The sequence below is a fragment of the Pan troglodytes genome, chromosome 5 (genome assembly GCF_028858775.2).
Source record: "Pan troglodytes isolate AG18354 chromosome 5, NHGRI_mPanTro3-v2.0_pri, whole genome shotgun sequence".
Classification (NCBI taxonomy): domain Eukaryota; kingdom Metazoa; phylum Chordata; class Mammalia; order Primates; family Hominidae; genus Pan; species Pan troglodytes.
In genome coordinates, this window is record NC_072403.2 from 35,252,869 (window position 1) to 35,270,912 (window position 18,044).

General features: G+C 36.3%; 1 protein-coding gene and 1 long non-coding RNA gene across 2 annotated transcripts in view; one reads left to right on the plus strand and one right to left on the minus strand.

The window, feature by feature from the left end:
* OR14J1 (olfactory receptor family 14 subfamily J member 1) lies at window positions 1-11,298 on the plus strand. Its single transcript, XM_054685678.1, has 2 exons — window positions 1-85; window positions 4,943-11,298. The coding sequence occupies exon 2, from the start codon at window positions 4,971-4,973 to the stop codon at window positions 5,934-5,936; it is 966 nt and encodes a 321-aa protein (XP_054541653.1). The 5' UTR covers window positions 1-85; window positions 4,943-4,970; the 3' UTR covers window positions 5,937-11,298.
* Window positions 4,181-18,044, minus strand: part of LOC129144231 (uncharacterized) — a 28,519-nt gene continuing 14,655 nt past the window's right edge. The window contains exon 3 of the long non-coding RNA XR_008548456.1: window positions 4,181-6,149. This is a non-coding gene — a long non-coding RNA (uncharacterized LOC129144231). The remainder of the gene's footprint in view (window positions 6,150-18,044) is intronic.

Below are 18,044 nucleotides of genomic sequence, written 5' to 3' on the forward strand. Positions count from 1 at the left end.
GACTGAAACACCAGCTTGATTCTAGAACAAAGATGCTCAGTCTCAGGATCAATTGAGATTTGTTTCTACCGAGAGATCCACTCTGGTGAGTAAAACTTGTTCAAATTTTATGGAATTTATCCAACATTTATGTAGCACCTGCTTAGTGCCAGTGACTATGCGAGTCTTCAAAGTTATAACTCTAAATAAGATATATAATTTCTCACTCCTTAACTAAGAACAGTTTAAATAAGCTGGGATATCTATGCAAATAAGTTAGTATAAATTATAAAAAAGTATATAAAGCATAAAAAAGTTAGTATAAATTATAAGGAATCTTAAATGAATGCAATCTGGGCTCCAAAGAGTGACAATTCTTCTTGGGTCGACAGTTAAACTCAGGTGAATTATAAATGGAAAGAGACAATGTAGCTGTGTTAAAAGATAGTTAAGTATTTGCCAAACAAATGAGGGGAGATTTTTTTTCTTTCTTTTTCTTTTTCTTTTTTTTTTTCTTTTTTTGAGACGAGTCTCGCTCTGTCACCCAGGCTGGAGTGCAATGGCGCGACCTTGGCTCACTGTAACCTCCGCCTCCTGGGTTCAAACAATTCTCCTGCCTCAGCCTCCCTAGTAGCTGGGATTACAGGTGCCCACCACCGTGCCTGGCTAATTTTTGTATTTTTAGTAGAGATGGGGTTTCACCATGTTGGCCAGGCTGGTTTTGAAATCCTGACCTCAGGTGATCTGCCCCACCTCAGCCTCCCAAAGTGCTGGGATTACAGGTGTGAGCAACCGTGCTCAGCGATGAGGGGCAATTCTAATGGGAGGACTTCCAGACAGGAGGGATAGTGTGATTTAAGAAAAGAAACACAGCATGGTGATACAACCTGATTGATTTATTAAGAGTAATTAAGTCAGTCGCCATTATTAGACATGGAGATTGGCATGGGGTTAGAGAAGTCACAATGATAGATAATACTGGAATGGCAGTCAGGAAGCATTGTAAAGATATTGTTTGCCATCCTAAGCTTTTTGGGCATCATTGCATAATCAAGTCAATAAAGAGTTAAAAGCTAAATTAATGTTACAAGATGTGATCTGCATCACCATTTGTCCTGGCAACAGCATTGAAGTTGGATTAGAAATACATAAAACTGAAGAATAAAATATTGCCAGAGATAATGAAGGTTTGAACTAATCTGTACGTGTGACAGCAAGATGTAATAACTACAACAGATAGTAAGCAAATAAAATTTTGGTGTTTGATTGGATATACAGATTAAAGCAAAGTTGTGCCATTCTTTGAAATAGGTCACAGTGACAGGGAGATGTCTGGGAGAAGAGATGAGTCTTTATGGGAAAGACCCATTCAGGGGCAGTGATGTGCCAACCGTGAAGCAGGATATGAGGACCTGCAACCCAGAAGACCTATGGTAGTGCTCGAAACAGCAGACTATTATTTTCTATTGTGTAGGAAAATAGTTAATCTGTCTTCTTTAAAAGGCACCGGGATATTTTTGAGTAAAAAAAAGTACAGAAAGAAAGTGTCAGGACAAATTTTTGCAAACCATCAAATTTCAATAAATGTTAAAAGAAGACCCAGATAATGAGACTAAGAAAAAATATTCAGAGAGGAAATAGAAAACCAGAACTAAGTGGCATAGAGCCAATGGAAGTCAGCTGTTTTAGAAGAAAGAACTGTATAATAGTGTCATATATTTGAGAAAGAAAATTTAAAATAAAAACAAAATAGAAAGAGTGCATTGAATTTACCATTGTGATAGTTATTTGTGGATTTGCTGGAGCTGTTTGTGAGGACTCATGAAGCAAGAATGATTAACATGGTTCAAAAATTGAACCAAATGTGCCAGGGCACAGAATGATACCCTATTCTGCTCATAAAGCATGGCTGTAAAGAGAAGGGACATTATAAGTAAGTCCTAAGTGTGGAGTGAAGACTTTTCTTTTTCTTTAAAATGGATGAGTCTTAAGATTATCTCTATCTATCTATCTATCTATCATCTATCTATCATCATCTATCTATCTCTAATCTGTCATCTATCAACAGAGCATAGTGAAACAATCTGGTTCATTAAGAGTAATCTCAGTAAATCAACATTATTAGAATTTTTAGACATGGAGTTTGTGTTGATTTTATACACACACATATACAGACACACACACACACATAAAATGTGCACTATTATGAAAGAGAGAGAGAGAGCAAGCGCACACTGTGGCAAAGATGCCCTTTGCGATAGAGCAAGGTTGAGTATATGGTTGGTCACTGACTTGGAAAGGAAAAAAGAGCTCTTTCTCTGCCTTTGAAACCCTAGAGTGGGTGGAATTAAATCATGTTAGAGATCATTTCGTTTATATACAGGTAGGAAACTGAGGGGCTTAACATATAATTACCTATGTTTTCTCATTGAAGTTATTGGCAATGCTACCTCCCAGGAAATAGAGGAAAATAGTGAAGAAGAGACACAGGATGCTAACTCTTTAGAGCAGCTACTGGAATGAATTAGAGTTTACCTACATAACATATTTGCACATGTACCACTGAACCTAAAAGAGAACTACTTTCAAAAAAATTGAGGGTTTCAACATATGAGAGGTAAAAAACGGAAAAGTTTAGAAATGTTTTGTAGGATAAAATTTGCATATAAGTGGTTAGTGAAGACAGAAAAAAATGCTTGGGGGAAACAAATGACATTGAAAGAATCATTATACTCTCCACCAAAAAATGTTTAGTTTTATTATAAAATAAAGTATTTAATGCAGGTATGACTTGGAAGGATTGAACACAGGTTTTATATGTTCTCGCAGTATCATCGTTAATCCTAAGAGTATCTCCACACGTATATGATTCCCTTCCTTCTTATTTGATAAGTGATGAATTAATCAGTACAATTTGGAACTAGTGAAATTAAAATGATGACATTTTCCGTTTATTAATCAGATATAAAAATTATTATCTATGTCTTCAAAGAAAATAAAAATGAAAATAGGTTGGTGGGAGTTGTTGAGAGGAGAATATGATGTGTGCATTCAAGTTTTTTCTTACGATTTTTCTCCTCCTTCCCTCTATGGAGAAACCTTAATGGGGAGGCTAAATGATAGAGGTTTTTCTTAGATTACATTAACAATGTGTATTAGAAGTGGTAAGTAACATGATGCTTTTGATTTTCAAGCCAGAGACAGTAAGTTTTAAAATATAAGTGAATTGCTTTCATCTATTCACATTTTATTTTAAATTCCAAAACTACCATCAAATATTTGGAGCAAGTTAAGCCAGGCATTAAGATTGGCAACACTGGGGATTAAGCTATACCTAATGGAGGACCAGGAAAACTGTAGGAGCAAGAAAGCTAGAGAAACTTTGAAGAAAGTAACCCCTGTTTTCCTCTGATTCCTACTGCCATGAAGCAGGGGGTGTGACCATCAGTGAGGGATTAAGGGCCCTTCCAGCCCTCAGACTGTTCCTTGTGGAAAAAAAAAATTTCCTAGAAATTAGTTTCAGTCAGTTCTCAAAATAAATTACAGCAAAATCAAAAAGATCTTGGTTTAAGTGATTTTTAACCTTTTCCTACAGCTTAGGGATTAATAAGTGAAACAAACTACAATATCAGATGCAGTTACTTCAAAATCAGATGCATTAACTCAGGTAACTTAGCCATTAAGTTTTTGTCTGTATAGAACTGAAATCAATTATGTAGATATCCCGTTAAATAAGTATTTACTTAGAACCTATATGTTAGATACCTTTGGTCAAGGGTGAAGAAATGGACAGAAATGATGAAGGAATAGTCTTTGTGCAGAAGAAACTCAGTGAAAATGATACTGATTGACCTTTCAACAAATGCACAGATTTAAAAAGAAAAAAAAGAGGCAAAAATTAGTTAGCAGAGTGATTCTGATACACAAAATAATTCTATGATGATGTTGATTCTATAATAATAGCACATTTAAAATGAAATAGGAAAAGTTACATCATTTAATCCTCCTAACAATTGTTACATCTGGTATAGATTTTTTTTTGTTTGGTTGGTTATTTTAAGAAATGGGCTCCCACTATCTAATATATTTCAAGTCCTAGAAAGAAATATATATATATATATATTTTCATTCAGGAAGTCACAATGAGACACAGCACTAGAAAGATATATACTCTACTACCTAGCATTCTGCCTATCACATAGATTTTAGAAAATCTCTTTATTTCTTCAAATGGATTTGATTGAAAATGTCCAACCCCAAGTTGTCATAAGAATTTTGAGAATTAAACGTTCTTTGACGGTGAACTTTGTCACTTAGTTGCAAGATCTCCAAAGCTCAGGATTCAATGCCTGATATCAGTGGCATCTGCATTTTACAATTTTGAGACATTTCATTTTTCAAAATTTCTATGAAAAGTTTATTACAATCAAATGTAATCTTTTTAAAATGTTAAGAGCTTTTCAAAGGAAAAAATATGACTGTTCTTTGAGCTAACCTGTCTTCTAGATTAGCTTCTGAGCTGTTTCTAGATCTGCCTCTGAGCTGTTTCTAGATCCATTTGCAAGGCGGTATCAATAACTTCATGTTAGCTGGTTAGCAAAAGAAGCTATATAGTGCATCGTTGTAATACTAAGGCATCATATAGAAGATGTAATGAGATTGGTATGCTAGAATCATTTTCATTGACTTTATTGAAGGTAAAGACTTTATCATTTCCATCAATTTCTCCCTCTTTGACAATGCAAACTCTGCTCCAGAAAATGTTTATGACTTGTTGATCACATTCAGGGATTCTATTTCTGAATAATTGCTAAAACGTTTTTGAATTGAATATTAACTAATCACAATGAAAATAAATTCATCTCATTTCAGTACCTCCATGCTGAGGAATTGAGTTACTTGACACACAAATATATTAGATGTCATGCATTTTCTTCCTACTGTTCTTTGGCTTCCTAAACAGAGTCACACTTGGTATCTTCAGAGAGACTATGGTCAATTTGACTTCAATGAGTGGATTCCTTCTTATGGGGTTTTCTGATGAGCGTAAGCTTCAGATTTTACATGCATTGGTATTTCTGGTGACATACCTGCTGGCTTTGACAGGCAACCTCCTCATTATCACCATCATTACTGTGGACCGTCGTCTCCATTCCCCCATGTATTACTTTTTAAAGCACCTCTCTGTTCTGGACCTCTGCTTCATCTCTGTCACAGTCCCCCAGTCCATTGCAAATTCACTTATGGGCAACGGTTACATTTCTCTTGTTCAGTGCATTCTTCAGGTTTTCTTCTTCATAGCTCTGGCCTCATCAGAAGTGGCCATTCTCACAGTGATGTCTTATGACAGGTACGCAGCAATCTGTCAACCACTTCATTATGAGACTATTATGGATCCCCGTGCCTGTAGGCATGCGGTGATAGCTGTGTGGATTGCTGGGGGCCTCTCTGGGCTCATGCATGCTGCCATTAACTTCTCCATACCTCTCTGTGGGAAGAGAGTCATTCACCAATTCTTCTGTGATGTTCCTCAGATGCTGAAACTAGCCTGTTCTTATGAATTCATTAATGAGATTGCACTGGCTGCATTCACAACGTCTGCAGCATTTATCTGTTTGATCTCCATTGTGCTCTCCTACATTCGCATCTTCTCTACAGTGCTGAGAATCCCATCAGCTGAGGGCCGGACCAAGGTCTTCTCCACCTGCCTACCACACCTATTTGTAGCCACCTTCTTTCTTTCAGCTGCAGGCTTTGAGTTTCTCAGACTGCCTTCTGATTCCTCATCGACTGTGGACCTTGTATTCTCCGTATTCTATACTGTGATACCTCCAACACTCAATCCAGTCATCTATAGCTTACGGAATGATGCCATGAAGGCAGCACTGAGGAAGATGCTGTCAAAGGAAGAGCTTCCTCAGAGAAAAATGTGCTTAAAAGCCATGTTTAAACTCTGAAGAACCATACAAATGAAAGGCATTTTTATTATGTTTCAGATTGGAAGAGAGGTGAATCTTGCTTCTTCCCAGAACGCTCTTCCAAGCTGTCTATTGTATATATTCCTCTCAAATATAATTCTTTAAAATTTAAGATGTTGTGCTCTAATAATATTAGCTTTCCTTCCTCCCTCCAATTCAAGTGTTATTTTAAGTCATCTTTGGAAAATTTTTCTGAAATGAAGGAGAAAGACAATTAGTTTGGAGTCTGGCCTGTATAATTTAAAACTTGTTATTAACAAATAAGGTTGGAGATAGATGAAGCTAACTGGGTTAATATGATGGTGCATATATGGTATTTCCAGTGGGCCTCCTAGTTTTCTATCCATATTAAGTATTCATATTAAGTTCTTTTACTATTATTACAGTGGTGATTTCAACAATTTATTCAGCCCCTAGTAAGTATCAAGTGCTTTATATATATACATTTTTTTGACTCAAGAAAACAACTCTTCTAGCTATAACATATTGTCCCCATTTTGCCAATAGGAACAATAAATTTAGGAAGGATTAATTAATTTTCCTGAGATTTCTCAAATAAATGGTAGTTAAGCTGTGATTCAAATTAATATTTGTCTGACTCAAACAATAAGGTCATTTATGTTCCTTACTGATGGCAAATGCATTATTACCCAAATGTGAGTGTGTATGTTTATGTGTGTGTGTGATGTGTATAATCTATAAATATAAGCATATACTACTATAATCTATTAATAAAATTGTCATCACCCTTGTGCATCCCTATTACTGGAGGTATTTATATTAATTCCTTTACTTTTCTGATCTGTACAAGAGTTTGACAAACTGGTTTTACAGAGTTAGGCAGGGGATGCTCCCTAGTTCCATGAAACAGAATATAGATAAACTGCAAATGAAGAGATCCAACTTATGAATGTGTGAGATAAGGAGGCATAAATCTTGTGAATCTGAATATCTGATTCAATTTTGTGTAATGCTGCAGATTTCTTCAAGAAAGACTCATAATTTACAAGAGTACAAAACTGGACTAGTCCCCTCAGTTTTGAAGTAAATCAAAGTGCATGTTTTAATGACAAAGGGAATGAGCAATTGCTCAGTAATGGGAAATGTTTTTATAGGACTTTTTTGAATTAATGGTTATAATATCTACATATGCATATACCTTAGTAAGTTTTTTTTTCTTTAATCTGCCACATGAGATTTTTTCTTTTTTTTTATATACTTTAAGCTCTGGGGTACATGTGCAGAACTTGCAGGTTTGTTACATAGGTATACACATACCATGGTGGTTTGCTGCACCCATCAACCTGTCAACTACGTTAGGTATTTCTCCTAATGCTATCCCTCCCCTACCCCCTCACCCCCAAACAGGCCCCAGTGTGTGATGTTCCCCTACCTGTGTCCATGTGTTCTCATTGTTCAGCTCCTACTTATGAGTGAGAACATGCAATGTTTAGTTTTATGTTCTTGTGTTAGTTTGCTGAGAATGATGATTTCCAGCTTCATCCATGTCCCTGCAAAGGACATGAAATCATCTTTTTTATGGCTGCATAGTATTCCATAGTATTCCATGGGTGTATATGTGCCATCTTTTCTTTATCCAGTGTATTATTGATGGGCATTTGGGTTGGTTTCAAGTCTTTGCTATTGTAAACAGTTCCACAATAAACATATGTGTGCATGTGTCTTTATAGTAGAATGATTTATAATCCTTTGGGTATATACCCTGTAAAGGGATTCCTGGGTCAAATGGTATTTTTGATTCTAGATCCTTGAGGAATTGCCACACTGTTTCCACAATGGTTGAACTAGTTTACAGTCCCACCAACAATGTAAAAGTGTTCCTGTTTCTCCACGTCCTCTCTAGCATCTGTTGTTTCCTGCCTTTTTAACGATAGCCATTCTAACTGGCATGAGATGGTATCTCATTATGGTTTTGATTCGCATTTCTCTGATGACCAGTGATGATTAGCTTTTTTTCATATGTTTGTTGGCCACATAAATGTCTTATTTTAAAAAGTGTCTGTCAGGCCAGGGCATTGGCTCATGCCTGTAATCACAGCATTTTAGGGGGCTGCAGTGGGCAGATCATGAGGTCAGGAGATTGAGACCATCCTGGCTAACATGGTGAAACTCCATCTCAACTAAAAATACAAAAACTTAGCTGGGCGTGGTGCCATGCACCTGTAATCCCGGCTACTCAGGAGGCTGAGGCAGGAGAATTGCTTGAACCTGGAGAATCCAAAAAGTGTCTGTTCACATCCTTTGCCCACATTTTGATGGGGTTGTTTGTTTTTTTCTTGTAAATTTGTTTAAATTCTTTGTAGATTCTGGATATTAGCCCTTTGTCAGATGGATAGATTACAAAAATGTTCTCCCATTCTGTAGGTTGCCTATTCACTCTGCTGATGGTTTCTTTTGCTGTGCAGAAGCTCTTTAGTTTAATTTGATCCCATTTGTCAATTTTGGCTTTTGTTGTCATTGCTTTTGATGTTTTAGTCATGAAGTCTCTGCCCATGCCTAAATCCTGAATGGTATTGCCTAGGTTTTCTTCTTGGGTTTTTATGGTTTTAGGTCTTACGTTTAAGTCTTTAATCCATCTTGAGTTAATTTTTGTATAAGGTATAAGGAAGGAGTCCAGTTTCAGTTTTCTGCATATGGCTAGCCAGTTTTCTCAACAGCATTTATTAAATAGGGGATTCTTTCCCCATTGCTTGTTTTTGTCAAGTTTGTCAAAGATCAGATGGTTGTAGATGTGTGGCATTATTTTTGAGGCCTCTGTTCTGTTCTGTTGGTCTATATATCTGTTTTGGTACCAGTACCATGCTATTTTGGTTACTGTAGCTTTGTAATATACTTTGAAGTCAGGTAGCATGATGCTTCCAGCTTTGTTCTTTTTGCTTAGGATTATCTTGGCTATGTGGGCTCTTGTTTGGTTCCATATGAAATTTAAAGTAGTTTTTTCCTATTCTGTGAAGAAAGTCAATGGTAACTTGATGGGGATAGCATTAAATCTATAAATTACTTTGGGCAATATGGCCATTTTTCATGATATTGATTCTTCCTACCCATGAGGATGGAATGTTTTTCCATTTGTTTGTGCCCTCTCTCCTTGAGCAGTGGTTTGTAGTTCTCCTTGAAGAGGTCCTTCACATGCCTTGTAAGTTGTATTCCTGGGTATTTTATTCTCTTTGTAGCAGTTATGAATGGGAGTTCACTCATGATTTGGCTCTCTGTTTTTTTTATTATTGGTGTATAGGAATGCTTGTGGTTTTTGCACATTGATTTTGTATCCTGAGACTTTGCTGAAATTGCTTATAAGCTTAAGGAGATTTTGGGCTGAGATGATGGGGTTTTCTAAGTATAGAATCATGTCATCTGCAAACAGAGACAATTTGAATTCCTCTCTTTCTATTTGAATACCTTTTATTTTTTTCTCTTGCCTGATTGCCCTGGCCAGAACTTCCAACATTATGTTGAATAAGAGTGGTGACAGAGGGCATCCTTGTCTTGTGACAGTTTTCTCAGGGAATGCTTCCAGCTTTTGCCCATTCAGTATGATATTGGCTGTGAGTTTGTCATAGATAGCTTTTATTATTTTGAGATACATTCCATCAATATCTAGTTTATTGAGAGTTTTTAGCATGAAGGGCTGTTGAATTTTGTCGAAGGCCTTTTCTGCATCTATTGAGATAATCATGTGGTTTTTGTCATTGGTTCTGTTTATGTGATAGATTCCATTTATTGATTTGCATATTTGAATCAGCTTTGCATCCCAGGGATGAAGCTGACTTGATCATGGTAGATGAGTTTTTGATGTGCTGCTGGATTCGGTTTGCCAGTATTTTATTGAGGATTTTCACATCAATGTTCATCAGGGATATTGGCCTGAAATTTTCTTTTTTTGTTGTGTCTCTGCCAGGTTTTGGTATCAGGTTGATGCTGGCCTCATAAAATGAGTTATGGAGGATTCCCTCTTTTTCTATTGTTTGAAATATTTTCAGAAGGAATGGTACCAGCTCCTTTTTGTACTTGCGGTAGAATTCGGCTGTGAATCTGTCTGGTTCTGGGCTTTTCTTGGTTGGTAGGCTATTAATTACTACCTCAATTTCAGAACTTGTTATTGGTCTATTCAGGCATTAGACTTCTTCCTGGTTTAGTCTTGGAAGGGTTTATGTGTCCAGGCATTTATCCATTTTTTCTAGATTTTGTAGTTTATTTGCATAGAGATGTTTATAGTATTCCCTGATGGTAGTTTCTATTTCTGTGGGATCAGCAGTGATATTCCATTCATCATTTTCATAGTATCTATTGATTTTTCTCTCTTGTCTTCTTTATTAGTCTGGCTAGCAGTCTACTTTGTTAATTATTTCAAAAAAACCAGCTCCTGGATTCATTGATTTTTTGAATTTTTTTGTGTGTCTCTATCTCCTTCATTTCTGCTCTGATCTTAGTTATTTCTTGTCTTCTGCTAGCTTTTGAATTTGTTTTCTCTTGCTTCTCTAGTTCTTTTAATTGCGATATTAGGGTGTCGATTTTAGATCTTTCCTGCTTTCTCCTGTGGGCATTTAGTGCTATAAATTTCCCTTTAAACACTGCCTTAGCTGTACTCTTGCAGCTAGCTCAGTCTCTGCCCAAAAAGCCGCCCAGTTTTGTGCTTGAAACCCAGGACCCCAGTAGCGTAGGCACCCAAGGGAATCTACTGTTCTGTGGTTTGCGAAATCCATGGGAAAAGCGTAGTATCTGGGCTGGAGTGCACTGTTCCTCATGGCTCAGTCCCTCATGGCTTCCCTTGGCTAGGGGAGGGAGTTGTCTGACCCTTTGCGTTTCCCCGGGTGAGGCGATGCCCCACCCTGCTTCGGCTAGCCCTCCCTGGGCTGCACCCACTGTCTAACCAGTCCCAGTGAGGTTAGTCGGGTATCTCAGTTAGAAATGCAGAAATCATCTGGCTTCTGCACTGATCTCAGTGGGAGCTGCAGACCGAAGCTGTTTCTATTCCACCATCTTTCCAGCCACCCACACTGATTTCTAAAGTAGTTGTTCCATATTATATTCCCTAGATAATCAAGAATTGTTATAAAGGGCTGGGCGTGGTGGCTCATGCCTGTAATCCCAGCACTTTGGGAGGCCGAGGTGGGTGGATGACGAGGTCAGGAGATCAAGACCATCTTGGCTACCTTGTCAGGTGTTTTGAAAAACTTTTAGCTTTTTAAACACATTCATGGTGATATATATCGATGAGTTTATTTTGTATTGCCCTGTTCAACAAGGTTGAACATCTTTTCATGGACTTATTAGTTATTTGTGTGTCTTCATTTGTGAAGTGTTTGCTCAGACACTTGGCCCATTTTTAAAACAAGTTGTTAATCTTTCTATTATGAAGACATTTACATATGTGTGTATATATGTATATATACTGGGTAAAAATCTTTTGTCAGATACACGTATTACAAATGTTTTTTCTAATCTCCTGTGGTTGTCTTTTTTTTCCATCAGGTTCTTTTGGAGAGTAAAACTTTAAAAATTTTGATGTAGTTCAATCTATCAACTTTGTGTTTTATAATTCATGTTTGGTGTCCTATCTTCCAAAAATACCTTCTTTAAAATTACAAAGTTTTTTTTCTTTTGAGACAGGGTCTCACTCTGTCACCCAGGCTGGAGTGCAGTGGTGCAATCTTGGCTCACTGCAACCTCCACCTCCTGGTTCAAGCAATTCTCGTGCCTCAGCCTCTCAAGTAGCTGAGATTACAAGTGTGTGCTGCTATGCTGGCTCATTTTCTTTCTTTCTGTCTTTTTTTTTTTTTTTTGTATTTTTAATAGAGATGGGATTTCACTATGTTGGCCAGGCTGGTTTTGAACTCCTCACCTCAAATGATCCACCTGCCTTGGCCTCCTAATATGCTGGGATTACAGGCATGAGCCACCGCGCCCGGCCTAAAATTATAAAGATATTTTTCTATGTGACCATTTAGAAAATGAATAGTTTTAGCTTCTATACTTCATTAAGTCTGTGATCCTTATTGAGTTAATTTTTGAGTGTAGTATAAAGTGAGTGTTAGTGCTCATTCTTTTTCTATACAGATATATAGTTTTTAGTGTGATTTATTGAAAAGACATTATTTTCCCCCATTGATTTGCCTTAGCACCTTGTCAATATATGGGCTTACTATTCTTTTTCATTGATCTATGTGTTTATTTTTAACTAATACCATACCATACTGATTTCAGCAACTTTATAACGATTTTTTTTTTTTTTGAGACAGAGTCTTGCTCTGTCGCCCAGGCTGGAGTGCAGTGGCACCATCTCGGCTCACTGCAAGCTCCGCCTCCCGGGTTCACGCCATTCTCCTGCCTCAGCCTCCTAAGTAGCTGGGACTATAGGCGCCCACCACCATGCCTGGCTAATTTTTTTGTATTTTTAGTAGAGACGGGGTTTCACCGTGGTAGCCAGGATGGTCTCGATCTCCTGACCTCGTGATCCGCCCACCTCGGCCTCCCAAAGTGGTGGGATTACAGGCGTGAGCCACCACGCCGTGCCCTTTATAACAATTCTTGAAGTCAGGTAGTTTAATGCCTCTAATCTTTTGATTTTCTAGGCTTTGATTTTCCAAGTCTTTTGCATTTCCATATACACTTTAGAATTAGCTTGTTAATTCGTACTAAAAAGAATCATGCTGGCATTTTTATTAGGATTGCATCAAATCTATAGATCATTTCTGAGAAAATAGAAGTCTTAATATTGAGTCATTTAATTCATAAACACAACATAGCTTCCCATTTTTTAGGTCTTTAATTTCTTTCAGTAACGTTACATGGCTTTCAGTGAGGCAGTCTTGTTCCTTTATTAAATTTATTACTAATTATTCACATTTTAAGTTTTGAATACAAAAATTACACATCATGCTCCTTAAATTGTTTCAAATGTTGTAGAAATAACATTAAAATAAGAATTTCCTCTTTAATAGTGATTCCTAGAGGTTATCACTATTTTAATTTTGATATATATATATAGACAAAATTGCATATATTATTTCTTTTTTCCTTTTATTATGTGGTTGGATCTCAAGTGCAGAAGGTTGAGTTCATTACATTTATCAGTTCATGGCACCCTGTCCTCATTAATATGTGCACGATCTCTCTCATCTTTATTTATAACATTTCTTTCTTGTCTGTTTCTACTACCATTCCCCCTAAGGAAAACAATTATTATAAGTTTCATGTGTAACATTTTATGGGCTCTTAATTTCTATTAGTATTGTTGTTTTAGGATATTTTATTCTATAAAATAGTATTACATTATAATCTTATTCAGTTTCTTACTTTTTTTCACTCAGCACACTACTTTTAAGAGCTATCACGTTACAATGTCTATATCTATCCCACTTTTTCTAAAAACTGCATGTTTTTTGATGTTGTACATCCTCAACCTTCGCAAATCCGCTCTCCCGTTGATGGACATCTGGGTTGCTTCTAATTCCCCATTACCATAAATTATGCCAAACAAGTGTTGTTATGGACCTGTGTAAGGATTTATTTAGGATATATACCTGGAAGCAAAATTGCTCAGGTCCAATATATGAGAGACTTAATTTGAATTTTTATACCCAGAATGTGCTCCAGAATGCTTCCATGAGGCTACACTCCTACCAGCGGGGCAGACGTGTTCCTGTCATTTCCTCAGCTGTCCCAATTCTTGGCACTACCCTGCTTTCTAATACTTATTACTCAAATAGAATACAATGTTACCTCACTTTTAAACTTTGGAGAAATTTTAAACCTGTAAAAAATTTGTAAAAACAATACAGAGGCTTCTCTTTTTATCCCTCACCTTGTTTCCCTAATGTTACTATCTTAACAAAATCATAACTCTTCTCTCTTTATAAAATAGCCTAAATAGCTTGAGGTGTTTTTTTGTTTTTGTTTTTTCGCTTTTAACTTTTTGGAACACTTTTTGCTCATATCTCTCGATCTGCTTTCTTATGCCTGTGCTAGTGTATAATAAAACTATAATAATAATAATGACATGTAATAAGTACTACTTATGCCAAGGATTATTCTAGGCTTCAAAGGTATTATTGTGTTCAACATTCACAATAAATCTTGTGAGGCAAATAATATTGATATTCCTATTTTAAAGATAAGGAAATTAAGGCACAGGTCACTAATCAACTTATCTACAGTCACTAGCAAACTACTAGCTAACCTGGGACTCAAACTCAAGGCAGTTTGGCCCCCAAGTTTTCATTCTTTACCACTATGGTATTTTAAGGAAAAATTTGATATTATTTTATGAATATAGTTTTGCTTCTCTTTTTTTCAGTTGCAAAAGACCTAACGCATCTGATATATCAAAATATATCAGTCAACCATTATGCAGAAAAGGGTTAACTTTCCATGTCTGTGTTGCAGAACGCTGTATATTCCCAAGAAAGGCCTATATTCAGGACTGGCCCTTGGCAGGCTCCTGGAAGAGGAGCTCTAAGTTCTTTGAATATCCTGCCTAATAAAATGTTTTTTTAAAAAAATAATTTGTTTTATTGGGTCACACAATATAAATTTGATCAGATAGATTATGCTAACAAGGCGATTTATGGTGACTATTTTTGCTCTGGTGGGCTGGGGTCTGAGTAGCTGAGGTCAGCTACACAGGTGCCGTATGCCTACCTGACTGATTCCCCATAAAAACCTTCTACATCAAACTTGAGTGAGCTTCCTGGTTGGCATTATTCTGCATGTGTTATCGTACCATTGATGGCACAATTAAGCACATCAATGTAACTCACTGGAAGAAAACACCTGGAAGCTTATTCCTGGTTTCTCCTAGACTCCCGGCACCTCATGCACTTTTTCCCTTTGTTCATTTTTAATATGATAACTTTTCAATACTAACAGGGACACAAATATGCACATACACACATTATGCCATGTCTTATATCTTTCTTGAGTTGACGTTCTATGAGACATATTATCACATCAACACATGAGTTAAAATTGTCCTGTTATCCATACCTTTCAATGCTGTCCATGTTGTTAAATTATAGCAGCTTTCTATTTTGATTTATAAATGGACAGGAATATATCAGTAAGACATTACCAGAGTAGTGCAGTGAATATGCATGCATTCTTACATGTTTATAGAGAGAGATAGGAAAAGAAAAGGAAAGGAATGGGATGGAAAGAAAAGGAAAGAAATAAATAAATGAAAGAAAAGAAAATGAAAGAATAAGAAAGGAAAGGGAAGGAATTCCAGCCTTTCCCTAAAGAAACATGACACAACTTGAGACCAAAAGTCATAGCATTATAAACAGAATCCCTACGTTTATAACTCTTTGTTTGATTTTTACCCTCAGAAGGAAGATTACAAAAAACAATGCAACTGAAATTCATACTTCATAATAATGGTTAAAGCAATAACCATTAATAGTTCATAAGATTTGAGTCCAATAACTTTAAAAGGCATAATTCTTTATGAGCGTATTTTATTTCCCTTTATGCACAGCTCTAGGCTCCTTTTCCTACTTCCCTGTTTCTAAAAGGTATCCACTATAAATTTCTGAAAAATTATGTTTTTCCCTTTGACATCTAAAGCTTCCTGATATAATGTGAAACCATTCTTCAAAGTAGTTTTAGCAATTTACACCCTTACCAACCTTGTATATGAGCTCTCAGAGCTTTACATACTTATCCAACGAGTTACTACTCTAAGGATACTGACAGATACAGCACACTCTACTTTTAATTTGCTTTTTCTATCTTATTAGACATTTTTGTTTATGTGTTTACTAGGCATTTGGGTTTGTTTGCAGACTTTTGCTCATTTTCATTTTGGCCATTTTCTTTTTCTTATTTTTAAGGGAATTATGTGTCTCTTTAGAATACTAAACTGTGCCACTTAATAGAAGTGGCAGATATCCCTTTCCCTTCTGTAGCCTGATTTTTCATTCATTCTGTGGTTTCCTTTGATGTGAAGATGCTCTAATTTTAGATTGCAGAATTATTAAAATAAGTCTTTCTCTTTATGCTAAAGTCTTTTTTAGTTCTTTTGTTAAGGAATGTTTTCCACTCCCAAGGACATGAAGATAATCACTTTATAGGTACTTTAAAAAGTTTTAAAGTTTTGACTTTAATATTTCAATCTTTAATCCACCTGAAACTCATTTTTAGATACACTCATAGTGAGAAATATTTCAATCTATTTATTTTTCTTTTCTTAATGTGGAAAACCAATTGCCCCAGTGCCATTTACTGACTTGCAATGTGTGTGTGTGTGTATGTATATATATATATATACACAGATCTCTTTGGTGTCCTCTCTTTTTGTCCACTCATCTACCTGTCTGTTCCTGTGCTAACACTGTACTGTCTTATTTCCTATACATTGTAAATCTTGCTATTAGAACAAATCTCTGAATTTTATTCCTTTTTTTTAACTTTTTTTTGTTATCTTGCACTCTTCCCTCTTTGCATAAATGTGAGAATTGGTGCAATAAATTTTTTTATAAATTAAAAGTATCTTTTAATTAAAATTTCATTGACTCTATATGTTAGCAAAAAAAAAAGTTACTAAAGATAACTCCTCGACCACTATCAAGGTAAATATCCATGTTTATTTAGATCTTCTCTAATGTATTTCAGTAAAGCTTTATAATATTCTGTGTAAAGCTTTTCTATGTTCTATTAGATTTACATCTGGACATTATTACTTTGGTAGTTATCAAAATTATATTTTCCAAACTACATTTTACTCTTTGTTGCTGGTATATAGAAATATACCAATTTGATACCTGGGCCAAGGGATTTGCTAAATTATCTCATTTTTCTAATGTTTTATCTGCAGATTCTTAGGGATTTTTTTTTTTTTTTTTCTTGAGACGGAGTCTTGCTCTGTGGCCCAGGCTGGAGTGCAGTGGCATGATCTCAGCTCACTGCAAGCTCCGCGTCCCGGATTCACGCCATTCTCCTGCCTCAGCCTCTGGAGTAGCTGGGACCACAGGCGCCTGCCACCACGCCCGGCTAATTTTTTTGTATTTTTAGTAGAGACGAGGTTTCAGTGTTAGCCAGGATGGTCTCGATCTCCTGACCTCGTAATCCACCCGCCTCGGCCTTCCAAAATGCTGGGATTACAGGCGTGAGCCACTGCGCCCGGCCAGGGATTTTTTTAAGTAGGGAAATATAGCTCCTATAATTAAGGAAAGTTTTTAAACTTCCATTCTAGTTCCTATTAATTTTCTTTATCTTAATGAACCAGCTAAAACAATCAAAACAGTGTGGAATTAAAGTGATAACAAGTGGCAGTCATGTCTTGTTCTCACTGAGTACATGTTTTGACCTAGGTTTTAGATGGACAACTGTTTCATTTATCTATTTGTGTATAAGGAGACATCCCAAAACAGTGACTTCAAACAATAACTATTTAACTTATTTACTTTAGCAGAGCTTGGTAAAGACAGCTTGCCACTGTTCCAATAAAGTTAGTATTAGGTTTTACCTAGAAGTCTAGCTAGAGCTGTTGGCTGGTCCTCCATATGGTTCTCCATATGACCTTCCTACATGGCTAGGTTGGGCTCCTCACAAAATGATGGCTAGGTTCCAAGGATAATCTGAAGAACAGGTGTTTGAAGAATATAAGCCACAGGTACAACCATTTATCAAGCCTCTGCTTAGATCTGTCACATTGGTCAAACTTATCACATGGCCAACTGTGGAGTAAGTCATTGTGAAACAAATGTGAGTACTGGGGGCATGGTTCATTGAGCCCATTAAAGTACTGATCTACCCCAGGAGGCTTTATTAAATTGACAAAGTCCCTTCTTATTTCAGGTCTGCTAAACTTTTCATCATAAATATATGCTGACTTGTATGCAATGTTTCTTTTTCCTATATCTTTTAAGACCATCATACAGTTTTAATTCTTTTATTCATCATTTATTCATGTGAATTTATTGGAACTCCAACTGAAAATCCAGTAGTGATGAATTAGACAAAGTTTTCATATTCATGAAGTACAATCTATAGTGGTAGAGAAACCACTAACAAATAAACATGTAAGCATGAACTGGGTTAGATGGCAACACACATTACAGAGGTAAA